Source organism: Rousettus aegyptiacus, unplaced genomic scaffold (assembly GCF_014176215.1).
Source record: "Rousettus aegyptiacus isolate mRouAeg1 unplaced genomic scaffold, mRouAeg1.p scaffold_m13_p_16, whole genome shotgun sequence".
Lineage (NCBI taxonomy): Eukaryota > Metazoa > Chordata > Mammalia > Chiroptera > Pteropodidae > Rousettus > Rousettus aegyptiacus.
In genome coordinates this window covers 30,047,805-30,065,637 of record NW_023416291.1, presented here as the reverse complement: position 1 = coordinate 30,065,637, position 17,833 = coordinate 30,047,805, and the positions used below count along the sequence as shown (strand labels likewise).

General features: G+C 43.8%; 1 protein-coding gene across 2 annotated transcripts in view; it reads right to left on the bottom strand.

The window, feature by feature from the left end:
- EPHX2 (epoxide hydrolase 2) overlaps positions 1 to 17,833 on the bottom strand; it is a 51,689-nt gene that overhangs the window by 22,376 nt on the left and 11,480 nt on the right. For both annotated transcript variants that reach the window (XM_036233644.1, XM_036233643.1), the window contains exons 5-11: positions 16,464 to 16,586; positions 13,201 to 13,275; positions 9,921 to 10,016; positions 9,316 to 9,394; positions 6,619 to 6,653; positions 3,058 to 3,084; positions 1,184 to 1,269 (exon numbers count right to left, since the gene is read on the bottom strand). In XM_036233644.1, coding sequence (XP_036089537.1) covers positions 1,184 to 1,269; positions 3,058 to 3,084; positions 6,619 to 6,653; positions 9,316 to 9,394; positions 9,921 to 10,016; positions 13,201 to 13,275; positions 16,464 to 16,586 — 521 coding nt within the window. The remainder of the gene's footprint in view (positions 1 to 1,183; positions 1,270 to 3,057; positions 3,085 to 6,618; positions 6,654 to 9,315; positions 9,395 to 9,920; positions 10,017 to 13,200; positions 13,276 to 16,463; positions 16,587 to 17,833) is intronic.

Genomic DNA, 17,833 nt, shown 5'->3' with positions numbered 1-17,833 from the left:
ACTACCAGAACTAACGAAAACAGGGCAGAAACAGACAATGAGAAGAGGAATGGGAAACCAGAGCACGCTCGAGTGTCTCAGATCTGATGTTATTCCTCACTTGGCTCATGTTAAATACTTTAAATTTTTCACAGAAGAGAGACAGATTAAGTTTAATAAAACAACAAGGCGTTTCACCTTTCTTAAGGTCAACACCTTAGCTCGTCACTATGTTTTTTTATTCCCTTCAAGAAGCATCTAATATGCTCTGGAGAGTAACTTTCTGGTGAACCCAATTCTTAAGAACTGTGATCTTAATTTGCCTTTGACGGAGAAGACACAGAGAAAAGCTAAAGAAAGCATAAGGACAAGAGTGTGACAGACTCTTAAATATTTTAGGAAATGTTTGATTCCTCTTAGTCTTTTATACCAGCCTACCATTTGAGCTAGGGTTGAGGTGAACCAAGTTTTCTGGTGTTTCTGTTCTTATAAACTTAGCCAAACCAAAGTAACTTAGTTAAGGAATACAGAAGGCTGTTAGGGATGATGTTTGTTTAATTTGCTAAGATCCCAGGCTGAAGTGGGAGGTCAGACAGGCTTTAACTTTGATTGCCGGCTCAAATGGGGTGTGGCTGCAAAGCCACCTGACTCTCTGGGTTCACAGCCCATCATCTGAAAGCTCCTGCTGGTGCCCTAAAGTGCCATTCTAACCTGACTTCTGTACAGCATTTTGTAGGCTGTACAGGCGGGTGGGTGTGACCATGACCACTTTGTGGCTGAGGAAACCAAAGCCTAATGGGTGAACTGATTTGTCACACAGCCAGTTTCAGGGCAAAACTGAAAATCATATTTTCTGACTCCCTAAGGTCTGTCCTGGTGCTTAATACTATGAACCCGACATCCTTGCTGCCTAGCCCACTCCCCCCGAAGTCTACCACCATTCTCCTGCATGCCCGCTGAATACTCTGGTTTTGACTTATTTGTCCCATTACCAGTAACTAGGACAGGTCTCATTTCCTAAGACATTAGCTCATTAGGGCCTCCTTCTTAATGTGTCAGTGGACCCTAAGAAGCTAAGTGGGTACCTTCCCAGATGATCTATGTGTTTTCTAGAAGTTTTCTAGGATTCGAGACCCGAAGAAGGATTCCAGTGGGAATTAAGTCCCAGTCTTACCCAAATTCTTGATGCCTGCAGCTACATTACCTCACTCTCTCAGGGTAGAAGAGAGCCATGTTCCACACCAGCATGCCTCCCCAGTCGTGGCCAATGAACACTGCTTGGGAGATGCCCTGGCAGAGGAAAGAGACAGGAGTGGCTGTGGGCAGCCTTCTGGGGTAGGCGCTGGGAGCCAAGGCCTTGTGTTCTCCCAGGCCCGACCCTCAGCGGCAATCCCTCCTGGCCCCTCCCCTGACCACGCTCCTCCAGACATCCCCCGCCCTGAAGCCCCATTGCCACACACCAGCTCCATATGCCTTCTACACATGTGACCGGCCCTTTAAATTTTCTTAGAAGATGGAGGCCACTGGCCATGAATTCCTTCTCCCCTCTCTATTTTCCCTCAAATCAAAATTCGTTTTACCTCTTTCTCTCCCTTTTGTTTTAAAGTTGGTATGACTTACCTCCCCATAGTACATGCTCATCTTTCATTATGATTATGATTATGATTTCATTATGAGTGTTTATGATTCTATTCCCCTCTTTTTTGAGATCTTCCCTCCCTTAACTAACCACTAAAATCTCAAAGTCATATTTAATCTCTCCCTCTGCACATTCCTTTCTTCTCCTGCTACTAAAAATGACAATAGCTCCTTTTTATTGAGCACTTACTATGTATCAGGTGCTATGCTAAGTGTTTATATCCATTTTCTGGAATTGTTCCAATAACATCTAATACACGGTTTAAAATTGAGAAGACAGGCTCAGAGCAGCCAGGCAACTTGCCCAAGGCCACATAGATAGTAAATGGTGGAGCCACAATTTGGATTCAGATCTCCCCAACTTAAAATCAGGCTCTTCCCTCTCCCCGCCCTGCTGGCCTCGTTCAGCCACAGCAGGGCCTTTCAGATCCTCTCTGGCCTCACCGCCGTCTTGCAAAGCAGTCCCTGACTCTGTTCCCTACCACACTCCTGTCCCCTGTGTGTTCCCAACTTCTCACAATGTCTACACCAGAGGCCTCCCTAACGACTCCTTAAATCACTGCAGCCTGGTTTCTTCCTTGCTACCTCTGAGCCCATGCAAACGTCCTTCCTAAAGGCTAATCATCACCACCAAGAGATTTTTTCCTCTTGGTTCTCACTCTTCTGACTATTCTACAGCATTAGGCATTTCCTTCGGCACCTTCCTCTCTTGGCTCCTGTGATGCTCTGCTTTCCAGACTCATTTCAGAGTTTACTCCCTCTTCCATCTTTTCCATTTCACGGCTCGGCCCTCAGGCCTGCCCTCAGGAAACTCATTAACTCTGGTGACTTCAACCACCCTCTCCTGTGGGGGGTGACCATCTCCTCTGCAGCTGACCCAGCCTCCTTCCTATGTGTCCCAGTGATGATGGGGCCAGGGATGGACACCATGAAGTGACTGAGGACTGGGAGGAGCCTGTCCCCAGTTGCAATCTCTGGAATAGTACCTGCGCTCTGCAAAAGCATATTCACAGGTCACTGTCATCGACTGGAGTCTGACATTCCAAACAACATTAAATGAAGGCATTTGATTTTAAATATTTCAGAAGAAATACAAGTTTTACAAAGTTGTAAAATATTAGCCTACAGGGTATTTTCCAAACATCTTGACTTAAGCCAAAAGGGGTATCCTATTCCCTGGAAGACACTTTTCATAAAAACAAACAAAAAAAAAAACAAAACAAAGTCGTCTACACTGTTTTCCATATACTTTGCCATCTCCATTTTTGTGATCCCTTCCAACCAACCACCCACCTCCCAATGCCCCAGAGTGGGCCTCTCCCTGCCCTCACCACTCCCCTAGAGGTTCTGACAGCTGATACCCTCAAAGGCTGACATCTTCTCTTTAATTACTAGGCCCGAACAGAATTCTCCAGAGATTAGTTCAAAATTATTACTTACCAACTTATCCAGGAAGGTCACCATATCCTAAGAAAGAAAGCACACACATTAAAAAAAAAAAAAAAAAAAATCAGAAATTGTATGCATCTATCTCAGCTTCAAGATTAGAATTATTGTGTCTGCTTTTGTTATGGACTGAATTGTGTCTCCCTGCAATTCATATGTTAAAGTATTAGCCCTTAAGACTTTCAGGAGGTGACTACCTTTGAAGATAGGGTCATTGAAGAGGTGATTAAGTTAAAATGAGGTTCTTGGGGTGGGCCCTAGTCCAATATGACTGGAGTCCTTGTAAGAAAAGGTGATTTGGACACAGAAGAGAATCACGTGAAGGCTCAAGGAGAAGACGGTCATCCTCATGCCTCATCTAGAAGCCTCAGATGAATCTATGCTGACACACTTCTCTGACATCTAGCCTTCAGAATGGCGAGAGAATAAGTCTCTGTTGTTTTAGATACTCAGTCTTCGATACTTTGTTATGGCAGCCCAAGCAAACTAATATAAGCACTAACGAAGAACTTAGTGGAGGGTTTCCCAGAAATGCCTGAATGTGTCGACTAAGCGAGCAGTACCCAAGGGGTTTTCAATGAGGACCTAAGAACTAAAGGACTGTCTGATGTAAGAGAGAGTCCTCCAGGATCTTGGTCTCCAAAGGATGTGGGGTGCAGAATTATGGTCCAGCTACAGCGACTGGAGTGGCTGCTGCTTCTCAGCAACTTCCATATGCTGCTTAGAGGCCAGAGTGGAGTAAAGGTCAGTAATTCCAGGGCAGCCAGAGCCTTGTACTGCTTCCGGGGCCATCCAAAATTTCATTTCTAATAAGAAATGGCCTTATTCTAACATGCGTGCAAGATCCTGGTCTCAGGGAAATAATTTCCAGAAAAAAGGGCCTGGATCCATGGATATTCTCGGGAGCCTGTCCACATAATTACCTATTGGAAAACTCGCTGCTAGTGCACTTTGCCATATGGCCAGGCAAGAAGAGTGAAATGACACCTAGGCACATCACAGTCCCCTCATCCTGACAGTAAGAAGCACCTGCTCTTCCACTCCTTCCCTCCTTAATACCTCCATCACCAACACAGGGCCTCATGAACTCGCTCACTTGTAACATCTATTCTCCAGTTAAAATTCACTCAGAGCCAATTATGGGCCTGATGCTACAGTTTAAGTGCTGGAATACAGCAATGAACAAAACAGACAAAACCCTTGGTCTCGGGGAACTTTAAGGAGAAAGAGGACAGAGGAGTGAATATGTTGTAGTATCTCCCACTCCTTTCCCGCAACTAGAGTGACTCCCCTGTCTCTTCTGACCTCTCAAAGCATCTGATGGAAACTCTGGGTCCTCTGCCAGGAAAATGCTCATGGGCACTCTTACCTCAAATTCTGCATACACTTCCTGGGGTTCATGGACTGCCCCTCCCCGAGTCTATATACCACAGATGCCTTATTCTGCTTGAATGCCCCCAGGCTACTTTTCACTCTCCAATTTACCACCAAGAGACTAGGCTGAAGATTAGTTCACATTATTTCCAGATCCTACACACTGAGACTCACACTCGGGTCTGAAGGGGTCTTGGAGAGCATGAAGCCCATTCATTCACTGTATTTTATACCTGATAGCATGACCTGGAAAAATTAAATGACTTACCCCAGGTCACACACAATGAAAGGGATAATTGGGTATAGACAAGGCTCCCAACATTAATAAACTTTAGAAGATAACATTATTGCAATGTAGCATTTCAACATTCCTCATTTGGAATCTTAAGACTATAAACATACAGAGAATAGGTTTATGGTTCCTGAAAGATACCCATTTTGAAACAAATAACAGTTGTATGATTAACTGGCACACAAATTTGGGGAACTGTGGTTGAGAAAAAGAGTTTTCATAATATTTGGGAGATGCTGCTGGGAAAAAAAGCTGTTGTGGGCACTTGAGGGCAAGAAGCATTAAGGATCTTCGCTTAGGATTTTTGTAACCCTATGTTTAAAGACAATATGAAGTTGTTTTAAATAAAATTTCACATTAAAGATATTGTACTGATGATTTTTTAAAATAACAGCTTTATTAAGCTATGACTCTTATACCATAAAAGTCACCCCTTTAAAGTGTACCATTCAGTGGCTTTCAGTGTATCCAGAGTTGTGAAAACATCGTCGCTTTCTAGTGCCAGAACATTCATCACACCGAAAAGAAACCTGTAACTACTAGCAGTTGCGTCTCACTCCCCACTCCTCCTAGCCCTTGGCAAATACTAACTTAATTTCTGTCTCTATGGATTTGCCTAGTCTGGATATTTCATACAAATGGAATTATACAATATGTGGCCTTTCGTGATTGGCTTATCTCAGCATGTTTTCAAGGTTCATTCACACTGAAGCATGCATCAGTATTTCATACATCTTTATTGCTGAATATTTCATTACATGGATATAGCACATTTGGTTTATCCATTCATCAGCTGATGGATATTTGGGTTGTTGTGAATAGTGCTGCTGTGAACATTCAAGTACAGGTTTTTTAGGGGCACATTTTTCAGTTCTCTTGGGTAAATACCTACTAGCTGACATATCGACGAATTTTTTAAAAGGTGGAGTCAGGGTAAAGAAGCATCACATTTTATCTTCTTTTAGTAAAATAACTTTCTTCAGGAGAGTAGTTATCTCAAGCAACCCAATTTATCTGTTTCAAGAACAGATTTTGACAGAAATCCAGGTTAGGGCACAGTGGGGCAATGCGAAGAGGATCCCACAGGGTCACTAGTGAGACAAAGTTGAGGGGAGCTATGAGCAAGGTCAGAAGTGGCAGAATAGAAGAGGCGAACTGAGTTTGGAAACTCAGGGAGGAAAAACAACCCTAACTAGAAACCAAGCTTTCACCCACGCTCCCCTTACGAGCTGCGAAGCTGTGTGTGGGGCCAGACATGGGTAGCCCCAGGCAGAGCTCTGACTCTGAGATCGAGGCTTTTTGTAATTTTAATGTACTAAGCAGCATTGCCAGTTTTCTGTCTGTTTCTTCGCCCTGGTTTGAGTCACAGTTTCTCCTCGCAGTGATTAGTCTCAGTCTCCCCGCTGCAAGCTCTGAGTTAAGGGTCCCCTTCCCTAGTGGTGCCTTTGCTTGTCTTAGAATAAAAACGCCATTAGTCACCAAACCACACACTAATCCCTAGGTCTGGTCAACAACATCTTTACCAAAATAAAATGATTTTTAAAATTCTTAGGTGGAAAGGCGATATGTTAGAGTGGTTAAGAGGAGGGATGTGAGAGCTATTACAGGGTTCAAACCTGGTTCTACTAGCCGCTGACCTTGGGTCATTACCTTGCCTCCCTGTGACTCTGTTTCCTCTTCCACCAAATGCTTAGAGCAGTACTTGACACGAAGCAAACGTTGGCCATCACTTTCAAATGGCATTTCAACTTACAGTAAGAATTTATACCGAAATCCTGTGAAATCCTGCTTTCCTCGAATTTAAATGAACACTCACACTTCTGACTTTTATCAGTGAAAATACTAGGATAGAAAAGATGTTACAGATGTTATCCAAAGATCTTTTTTACCTTGCATAGCACTTCCATGGAGTATTCTTCTATTTCTGCAATAAAAAAAAATAATAAATTTAACTCACATGATTAAAAATTACCAACGAACTAAAAGGGCCTTTGTGTCAAAAAATATATATAATCATTGAATTCTCAGACTGGGGTTGTCCCTACTCTATTTTTGTTTTTGTTGCCTGTGTTTTGGTGTTATATCCATGAATCATTGCCAAGACTAATGTTATAAAGCTTTTGCCCTACGTTCTCCTCTAAGAGTTACAGTTTCAGGTCTTACATTTAAGCCTTTAATCCATTTTGAGTTGACTTTTATGTATAGTATAAGGTAAGGGTCTAATTTCATTTTTTTCCATGTGAATATATAGTTTTCTCAGTATTATTTGTTGAAAAGACTATGCTTTCCCTATTCTTTGTTCTTGGCACCCTAGTCAAAGATCAGTTGACTGTATATGTGTGAACTGATTTGGGCTCTCTGTTCTGTTCCATTGGTATATATGTTTATCTTTACACCAGTACCATATAGTTCTGAATACTGTAGCTTTGAAATATATTTTGAAATCAGAAAGTATAAGTCTTCCAGCTCTGTTCTTTCTCAAAACTGATTTGACTATAAAAAGATTTGTGTGTGTGTGTGTGAATCCATAACAAACTGTAGAATTGTACTTCTTATTTTTATAAAAAAATTCCAATGGGATTTTTGATAGTGACTATATTGAACCTGAAGTTCATTTGGGATAGTAAGGACATTTTAACAATAATAACAATTTCAGAAAGAAAAAAAGAAAAAAGAAAGGAAAACAGAGAAAACAGAAGAAAAATTATCAAAGAAATAATTCAAGAGAATTTCAAAGAGCCGAAAGATAAATGTACTCAGCAAAGGAGATGAAAAAAGACCCATATTATAGCACAGTATCATAAAATTTTAGAACACAAACGATGAGCAAAAGATCCTAAAAGTGTTAAGGGTAAGGAAAAAAAAACACCTAAATGGTCACATAGAAAGCCTACGGATCAAAATGACAGGGGACTTCTCAATAGCAACAAGGGAAGCTAGAAAACAGTTGGACAAAAGCTTCAAAATTTTAAGAGAAAATAATTTGTCACTTAAAATCTATTAACAAATGATATGAAATCTGTACACAAATGATCTGAACTTTTGCGTATATATTCCAAATATTATACTTGGCTTTAGAATTCATGTTATACAATTCATGTTCAACAATAATTAGCAAGTAAATTATGTTTTTCTTATAAAGAGTTATAATTAGGGTATAACCATAGGCCCCAATTTGTTGAGGACAGTTTCAGTTTAAGTGTGTTATTATTAAATAGTGTCTCTTTTAATAGTGTTCTAATTTGAATGATAAAAATTATATCTGTAAGTTATGCCTAGGGGATTCAGGGAAGATTGTAGTATAAATGAATAATAATAAACATTTTAATAATTAAATTAAAAAAAAAAAAAAAAACCTTAGATGCCTTTCCTGGATGTTTGGACTAAAGGCCGTTTTTTTGGTCTAAAATGCTTCAGAGTCATTCCAAAGCAATAAGCAGCTGCTGAGTTGAGACAATGGCATTTAGGGAATAATTATGGCAGCACTCCCTTGCTGTGACAGGATGAGTGGCCTGGTTGGTGGCCACCTGAGTTACCAAGAACCCTCGTCCATGTCGGCTACCTTCAAACTCAACACAATAGGCTTGATGTAAATTTGGGAGAAGGAGCCCAGAAAAAGGACGTTGGGCAGCTGGCTTGGCTTGCTAAGCCACCACTGCTAACGGTATCGTAGGGACTTGGAGGAACCAGGAGTTCTGCTGCACACCTGGCTACTTCACATCCCTGCCTCCATACCTGAGGTTCTTAACAGTTTGGGGCTGAGGATGCCTCTGAAACTGATAAAAACAATGGGCTCCCCTCCCCCAGGAAAATGCTCATAAAGCCACATGTGATCTCAGGATGACACCCATCCTTAGATAGACTTCCACTGGGATCCACAGATGCTAGGTTAAGAATCTGGCCTATGAATTACCATATAACCTAGCAATTCTATTTCTGAGTATATGCTCCCCCAAAAAACTGGGATTTAAAGAGATAATTGTATACCCATGTTCATAGCAACATTATTCACAATAGCAAAAAGGTAGAGTGTCCATAGATAGATGAATGAATAAACAAATGTGGCATATCTATACAATGGAATACTATTCGTCCTTTAAAAAGAAGTTGTGACACATGCTACATGGATGGACCGCAAAAGGATAAATGCTGTATGATCCACTTATATGAAGTACATAGATTAGATTAGTCAAATTAATAGAGACGGAAAGAAGAGAGTGTTTGCCAGGGGCTGGAGGAAGGAAGATTGGGAAGCTATTGTTTAATGGGTACAGAGTTTCAGTTCTGCCAGATGGAAAAAGTTCTGGAGATGGATGATACATCCTACACTCTACGTCCACGCCAACCAACAGGAGACACCCCTGGGGCACAGGCCATTGGGTTTCTTGTATTCACTCAGAGTATGAGGAACGTCTGAGACACAAATTGCATGACAAAGGAAATTGCTGGAAAGGGGAGGGACCAAGTAAGACCCCTTGAAGGACTGCTCGCTCCGCCCTGGGACCAGGGGACAACGGTGCAGTTGGAGAGTTGGGAAAGTTGGAAAGCACGACCAGGAGAGGACAGCTGTAAGAGAACTAACCCACCAGGAGGAGCAGACGACTCTCCATAGCCTTTCATGTCCACTGCTAGTACCCGGAAACCAGCCTGGGCAAGAGCAGGGATCTAGAAAACAAACAACACATACACACTCCGGCGTGGTCTCATTAGTGTTTGGCTGGTGCTCCCTCTTCGGTTTCTCTATCCTCCTACTCTTGCAAACGGTTCAATCCAAAGTGTGTCATGGCACTATCTGGTGTCTCCTCCAAGGGACTGGAGCATGCCCACCTGGATAGGGCTGCCAGGGATGGTGGTAGGGTCTGTTTACTGCATCTAATGCCACATCTAAGAGAGCACCTTTCCTAACATAGAACTTGATTTCTACAATCATTACAAAGACTTCTCACAGGTGGCATAGAGCATCTTGAAGAAGTCTCCCTTTTTTTAATCTGCAAAGGTAGCATATGGGCTAGCACAGCTGAGGTCTGGAGCAAGCTCTGGCCCCATTTCTGAAGTATCGTGGTCATACTTTGGAGAGGATGCTCCACTGTCAGGGTGCAGCTTCTTAACAACATTCAGGCCAGGCCACGCCATCTAGACTTTCCGCTCACTTCACCCTGACCAGGCCGTACCTTCCCCCTGCTCCCCCTACCTGGTACCGCCAAGAGAACCAGCTCTCAGGAAATCCATGGCAGAGGCACACAGCAGGGCCGGAGCCCAGCTCCACGAAATGCAGACGCATCCCAGGCTGTAAAAGAGAGAAGTGAGTGGGAAATGACCACAGTGCCAGGCTGGACAGAATAAGGCCCTTCTTCTGTGGGCTGTCTGGGCCATTTCAGTATTTTGCTAGATCTTGCATACAACCCAGCTTTCTCAGCCTGAGACTCCAATGCGAGAAGATGTCTGCAAAGAGACAACTGGCCCAACTGTGCAATAAAAACAGGTGGCTTTCACTGTGACAGAAGAAGCCTGAAAAGATTAAAATGTTGGAAAACAAAACAGAACAAAATAAGTTTGCCTCTTTGCTATCAGAGTTTCTGGTGCAGTTTGTCATGTTTTCAATATTTAAAACTGGAGGCTGATTTTGTGCAGAGCAAAATATTTATGCTAACATGCAGAATGCTAAAATTATTTTGTTAAAAGCTGTTTATCTTTTAAATATGAATTTTTTCTCAAGCTTTGCTACACTTCTTGTCCTTTTGGGGCTTCATGGATGCAGCAGAGGCTGCTAGAGCTCAACATCTGCTCTTCTCCCTGGCACAAGATGGCATTTTCCAGACCTCCTTGTATCCCTTGCAGCGGGTATGGCCATTTGACTAGGTTCTGGCCAATGGCACATAAGCAGAAGAAATGCGTACTACATCACGGGGCCTGCCACAGTTGGTCCTCCCTCTCTTTCCCTGCGAGCATCTGAATGGACTGGGCCTTGAGGATGGTGGAACTAGAAGAAAGAAGGAGCCCAGGGGGCCTGAATGAGCGTGTCGAGAAAGCCCACGTCTCAACCGCACTGGGCGGTGCTGCAGCAAGAAACAGACATGGCCTTAAGCTGGGTTTGTTCATGGGGGCACTAAGCCTCTGCTGACCATTTCAGTGGGGTCTAAGCAAAAGAACTAAAGCAATATATTGTCAAAGGGCTCTATTTTTCCCAAAAGTACATGTCTCCAGTTTTCTAATGGAAATGAATGAGAAAAATAAGCTTCAAATTATAGAAATTCACTCAGAACAATTCCATCTAGCCGCATCTCAGACTCCTCCAAGTTGGTGTTGCTAATTGCAAGTTGCAGCCATGATTCCTAACAAGCTGTCTTGCTCAAGATAACATTCAGCTGACATTCCAAACCCCTTTCACAGACTATGATATTTTTATCAGAATGTTTCATTGTCTCCCCCTTAGTACTGGGTTAAAGGAGGGAATTCAACTTTAAAGTCCATACTCTTTATACTGAAAAACATTACAGAGCTGATGTCCAATCCAATAATCCTCCGGTCTAAATGGACCCCATCTAAAAGGCTTGCTTTGCTGCTTCATATTTGACTCAGCAGAGCTCAGAAAACTCATGAACTTTCCCATCCTTTAAATGACATATTAATAAAAGCGCCATAAAGTCAGAAAATGGGAAAGACCTATTACTAACCCAGTTTGGGTTACGTTAGCGCCCAGCGAAAATGGATGCAACAGCCCTCTCCGCGCCCCCACCCCAGAGCCTGGGCTCAGCCGGGGCTCCCCAGAGGTCACTGCTCCAGCTCTTGAATTTGGGGTAGGGGATGAGGGGGTGGCAAAGCAGTTCTGATCACCCTCCTTCATGGTCAGATGAGGAATCTACTGGAACTGACTGAAGATGCAAGCATCCAGAGGATTACAAAAATAACCTGTCCAGGGGGTTGAAGACACAAGCCCCAGGCAAAGAGCCCTTCACTCCTCATCGATACATAGATAAGGTCCAAAGGAATGTTTACCCCTTCAGAAGCACCCAGGGTGATAGGAGGAGCTGCACTGGCACTGACCAGAGTTTTAGTAGCAGAGAAGCCCTTTCTTACTACCCCTCTCCACTCATCCTTTGATGCCCACTTTACCAAGCTGGCTGAGCCCTGCTGCTGGCATTTATGGTTGCTGCCTCTCCCCACCCAGAGCCCATTCTGAGCTCTCTGGGCACTGCTGTCAGGCATGGACCTCACCCTGTGATGGAACCACTGGGGCTGCGAATGTTCATCTCGGGGGGGCGTAAAATCCCTCTAGTCTTCATCTTGGTATTTCTCTCTGTGCCCAGCCAATAACAAATGCTCAATACGTATCTGTGGGGTTATCCTCCAGGGCAGCAGGCCATCCCACTGTCTCCACAATGCAGAGCTCAGACCAGCTCTCCGCTTCGTCTGCTAATATTGACGCAGCACGGGGGTATCAGGTACTAAGCCTGAGGCTACCTGAGGTATTTCAATGAATTCTTACAAGAACATAGAGGGACACCATGGGTTTGAACCGCGCGTATAAGTGGACTCATGAAGTTCAAACCCTTGTTGTTCAAGGGCCAATTTCTTCCGTCTGTGACTGGGAACCCACAGACGTGAAGGGCTGATTGCAGTCAAGTTTTTGCAGAGTCAAAAGTTATATGCAAATTTTCTACTGTACAGGGGCTAGCACCCCTAATCTCTGCATTGTTTAAGGGTCAACTATATTATCATCATCTCATTATAAAGCTGTGAACACTGAGATGCAGAGTGATAAGAAATAAGTCTAAATGTGCTGACGCAGCAAGTGCCAAAGCCAGGACTCTGGCTGGTTCTGTCGGATTCTCTCTGGCTCCAGAGCGACTGTTGGGCTTTGTCTTGCTTGTGAGGTGACCCGTAGCTTTAGGTCCCTTTTCATTTAAATGGGGCCAATGACAAAAAGAGATCCCAGAGTGAATCCACGAAGACTGCACTGTATCCCAACCAGGTCAGGAATTGGGGGCTTTCGGCACTTGGCCTTGACCTCGCCACAGTCCTGACTGTGGCATTTTAATGACCATTTTAATGACCATTTCACTCTCTTTATCCTGATGCAGGTTCCTCGAGAACAGGTCTGTCTTATTTCTCCTGCATACCTCACACCTGACCTGTCCTCAACACAAAGGATGTGCTTAATAAGCACTTGTTGGACGAACAAACGTGCTCTCCAGAACATGGAGGCACAGTTGGCACCCCTGGCCTACCCAAGGTCCCATGTAGCCTGCTGTCCCCTGGAAGTCTGACCACACTGGTCACACTACTTTGCATATCCAAAGGCATGCTCCATGTATTCTATAGATTTTTGAGGAATGATAGCTGTGGGAAATACAATTTCCCTATAAATAGTAAACGTTCAAGTACCTTTGATACTTAACAAATGTCTCTGTGAGTGATTTTAGGTGACCTGGATACAGAGTGCTCAGCTGACTGAGAGAGTGCTTACTTACCTTGATTGGCACATACCCATGGCTCACATCACTTGGATTGCATGGGGTTGGGAGAGGGGCTGCAGTTTCGAGAAGCTGGAAAGTAGGAGAGGTACAGTGAGAGAAGTGGCTGCAGCTTTCTTCCATGAGAAGTTTGAGTTTACAAAACCCCAGAGTGCTGGCACCAGAAGTAGGCCCACAGATCACCTGTGCCGTGGCCTCCTCAGTCTTACCGGTGACTGATAGACTCATCGTCCTCTCCTCTCCAGCACACAGCTAGACTTAATTTCCTCACCTTCTGTTTAGTTCTTTGGAGTCCCATGACTGAGTTCTGACCAATGAAATGCAAACGGTACGACCCATGAAAATCCCCACACAATCCTCTACATTCCCTTTTCTCCCACTTTCCAGCTGACCGTCTAGTGTGACCTCGGAAACCACAAGTGAAACATGGTGGTTCCTCCACCAGCCTGGGTCCTCGAATGGCTGCATAAAGCAGAGTCCCTGGCCACCACAAGTTGAGATTTACATAATAAGAAATAAACTCCACTTCTCTAAGACACTGAGATTTGGAGCTTTAATCACTGTAATTCTTCTCTACGGCAGTTCCTCGAGTGCTGGCCCAGGCTCAGGATGGCCACCGCCAGGAAGGCAAAGTTCGCAGAGCAGCTCTCCATCACTGTACGGCTCTGTTGAAGTGTTTCTCCTTCAAGGCGGCCAAAATCAAGCTCTCTGTGCCTTTTTATTAGTCTGCTAGCGCTGCCACAACAATGTACCATAGGCTGGGGGACTGAACCAAGATCTTACTTACAATTCTAGAAGCTGGAAGTCCTCGACCGAGGTATCGGAAGGGTTGGCTCCTTTTCAGGCCTCTCTCCTTGGCTCTAAGATGGCTATCTATTTAATGTCCTCACATGGCCTTTCCTCTGTGTGTGTCTGTGTCCTAAGTGCCTCTTCTCATTGGGATACCAGTCAGATTGGGTCAGGGCCCACCCGCATGACCTTGTTTTACCTTAATTACCTCTTTAAAAGCCCCATCTACAAATATAGGCACATCCTGAAGTCCTGGGGGTTAGGGCTTCAACATGTGAATTTGGTGGGGAGTGTACACAATCCAGTTGATAGCCTTCTGCCAGCAGGTCCCAGTACTTTCCTCTGGAGTCCCAGGAGTTCAGATAACCATCTTTTTATGATACTTAGGTAAACAGAAGAATTCCTTAACAAAGTGCCCTTTAGGGGCTCCTGTAACTTATTAATATCAGTTTCCTCGAGACAGAAATGACAAAGGACAGGATGCTGAGCACATGTCAGTGAACGTATTCATACGAAGCAACATGTTAGTAACTCCCACTGCTTGATTTCTCATCTTTAGTTCCAAAGGCATGACCTATGGAAGATGTAGCTCTCCACGGCCACGTGGTATTCTGACCTCCAAAATGGGAGAAGTAAACTATGAAACTCACCTTCCTTTCAAATGAGGGAGAGTCTGCGTAGGTGTCTTCAGAAGGCGAGGCCACCACAGCTGTGGTGTCTGGAGAGGACGCGGGGTGTGGCGGTAGGGACAAGGGCAGGCAGCTTGGTGTCTGGTGACAGCAATGCGTTTTGTCTGGCCAGAGGGTGGTAAGACACTGCCCAAAAGCCAGTGTCCCTTGGGGCCCTTCTTCTAATGTGTCCGCAAGTTCTCTGGTCACATATCAGGTATGTGCTACTACTTCCAGGGATGGAGAAGACAGGGATTTCCTACTCTAATGGTTCTAATGTAGCTCTTATGTGTTCGTATAATTTACAAAGCCCGCTCATGACTGAGTCCCACAGCTTTTTTGAAAGATAAGAGACACATCTCCCCTGTTTAAAAAGGATGGATTTTCATTTTTCCATATATTATTCCCTTTAGGAGCGCCCAAAGTTAGAGCATCCCTGAGGAGAAAATAGGTGAGACATGGCTTGCTTTCCCAATTTTACAGGGCAGGTATCTGTAGCTCAGAAGTGATGAGGGAACAATGCTGGTAACTGGGACAAATAGGTGGCTGCTCTGACTCCACATCTGGGTGCTTTCTTCTCTGCTAGATGAGACTTCCAGGCTCACAGAAGGACACATGGAGCTTGGCAAGATGCTCAAAGGTCATGAAGTCATTAGACATACGTTTTTATTTGTTAAAGACAAAAATTCAATGGTTCTGAGCTAAATCGTGTCCCTTTCTGTTGAAGATCTAACCCCTGCAGGACCTCAGAAAGCAATTGTATTTGGATATAAGGTATTGAAAGAGGCGATTAAGGTGAAATGAGGTCATTAGACTGCAACAATTGGAGTCAAAATCCAATCTGACTGGTATTCTTATAAGGAGAGGCGATTAGGACGCATGCAAGGAAACAACCATGTGAAGGAAGAGCGAGAAGGTGGCCATCTATAAGCCAAAAGAGAGGCCTCAGGAAAATAACTCTGCCGACACCTTAATCTTAGACTTCTAGACTTCTAGTGAAACTGCTGTCTCGCCCGCCCAGTCTATGTTACTTAAGGCAGCCCTAGGAAACCAACGCAATTCCCTTTGGGACACTGGTTGTAAGGCCTCTGATGTCTTCTAGATCAGTCAAGTGTATGGGCTCCCTTGTCCCTTCTCTCCCATTACACTGACAACCCTGAGCAAAGAACAGCATTACTGCAAAAGATCTGCATAACTGTCACTCGCAGACTTAATGGGATGTGTGATCTTAAGTAAGCTCAAAAGAAGGAAAAGTGGCTGGCTTAGCTCCTGGGGAGCAGGCTACTTTCCAGATAGCCCCTAGTGGCATCATTAAGGACATCCTGTTCACCTTAATGTGAGGCACACATTTTCCTTAAAAGCCTTCCTTTGGTCAGCCACTGCCATGAGGATGTGAACCAAGAGGAAGCAAACAACTACACCTGCGTGCCAACGGCATGACGGGCAGACCAGGTAAAGGCTGCGCTCCCTACCCTTACTCGGGCAGACCTAGCAGCTAACTTCTCAATATTTACTCTAAAAAGTAAAGTTGGGTGGCTTTGAAAGCCCCACTCTTGTCTCGGTGCCTCCAACTCTGACTAGTTTAGATTTTTGCTCTCAGAGCATCATTTCTCTGTTCGTTGACTTCAAAGAAAGAACCAAGATGTTCATCGAGGATGTCCCACCCAAGAGGTCCACACCTGGGAACCATGCTGGGAGCAAGGAGCTCCCAGAACACCGGGCTCTCCTCTCACTTGTTTTGTTTTTTGTACCTAAACACAGATGAGTGACAGGAAATCTGACTCGGCACAGACGTACAGTTACCTGCACCCCGGTTACTCGCTCCAGTTCTCGCAGGGCCGTGTCAGTGTCAGAGACGAGGATAGTGACCATTCCCAAGTCAGAGGCTGGCTTCAGATTAGCCCCGACGGAATCCACGAAAACAACCTGAATCCAAATAGCATGGATACTAGCATCGCTGACCAAAGCAAACCTCATGCATGAGGGACGACACCAGAAAGAAGCACGTTAAAATGTAAACAGTGGTTATTTCACAATGATGAAATTAAGACTTTTTCTCTCCACGTAACTGTACTCTCTTAAAATTAAAGATATTATATAAACATCATATATACACAGATATAAGTGTTCCCACATACGCCTTTTGGTTTCAGCCTGTATTCTGAAACTGTGAGAAGATTAAGGAAGAATATAAAATGATCACGAAAATTCATCTATGAAAATCAACATGTATGAATCAACCAAAAAAAAGGTCTATAAAAAAACTATAATAAGGGCAGATAAGAAAACACATTATAGAGCTATAAAAGGTTAAAAAAAAAAACAGCACTAGAGAAGAAATAGACATATAAATAGAAATAAACATAGAAAGTGAGTTGAGGAATAGACCCAAATACAAATGACAATTTAGTTTCTTATAAAAGTGTCTAAGATTGTTTAATTATTTTAACTAAGGGAAAAAGTGGATCCTTCCTTCTTATCTTACCCCAAAATAATGCCCAAATAGATCAAAGTTTCAAATTTTAATAGAAATAAAGGGAAAAAAGATCCTTAGAGGTGTAGAAGAAAGCACAGGTGTATTTATTTATTATCTTGGATTAGGGCAAGCCTACTTCTAAGCAACTCAGCCAACTCAAAAGTCATAAGTGAAAAAACATTTATCTATATGCATTCTAAAAATTAGAGTGCTGTTATAAGGCTGAATCCAGGGCCTAAGAAGAGCAGAAACAAAGTTTAAGAGGAGAAAGACAGGGCCCTGGTATTCTTGAGCCTGGCAAGGATTCCCAGTGATGGAGCTCAGGGTTTCAGCTGGCCAGCTGTGAGACAGGACCATACGGAGGGGTCGGAAATGTCAGGGAAAGGAATTTAATCCTGGTCCAATCGCCTTTTCGCAGGTCAGAGTAGGGAAACACAATGAAGAATGTTTTAGAATAGATCATCTAGAGAGTACGAAAACAGAATTTAGGGGTGCGGAGGGGCCTAGAAGACAGCTGCAATATTGGGGCCCATTCCTGCCCACCCTTTGCTGGGGTAACCTTGACTAGACTTGTGGTCTTAGGAAAGTGTCTCAGGGTCTGCATGTTTTTACAGGTAAACTGAGGCAGCTGGTCTAGAAGCTTTCAACAATATCTGTAAGAGCCACAGAGAGGGGTCAGATGCTCACCTTTGGTAGA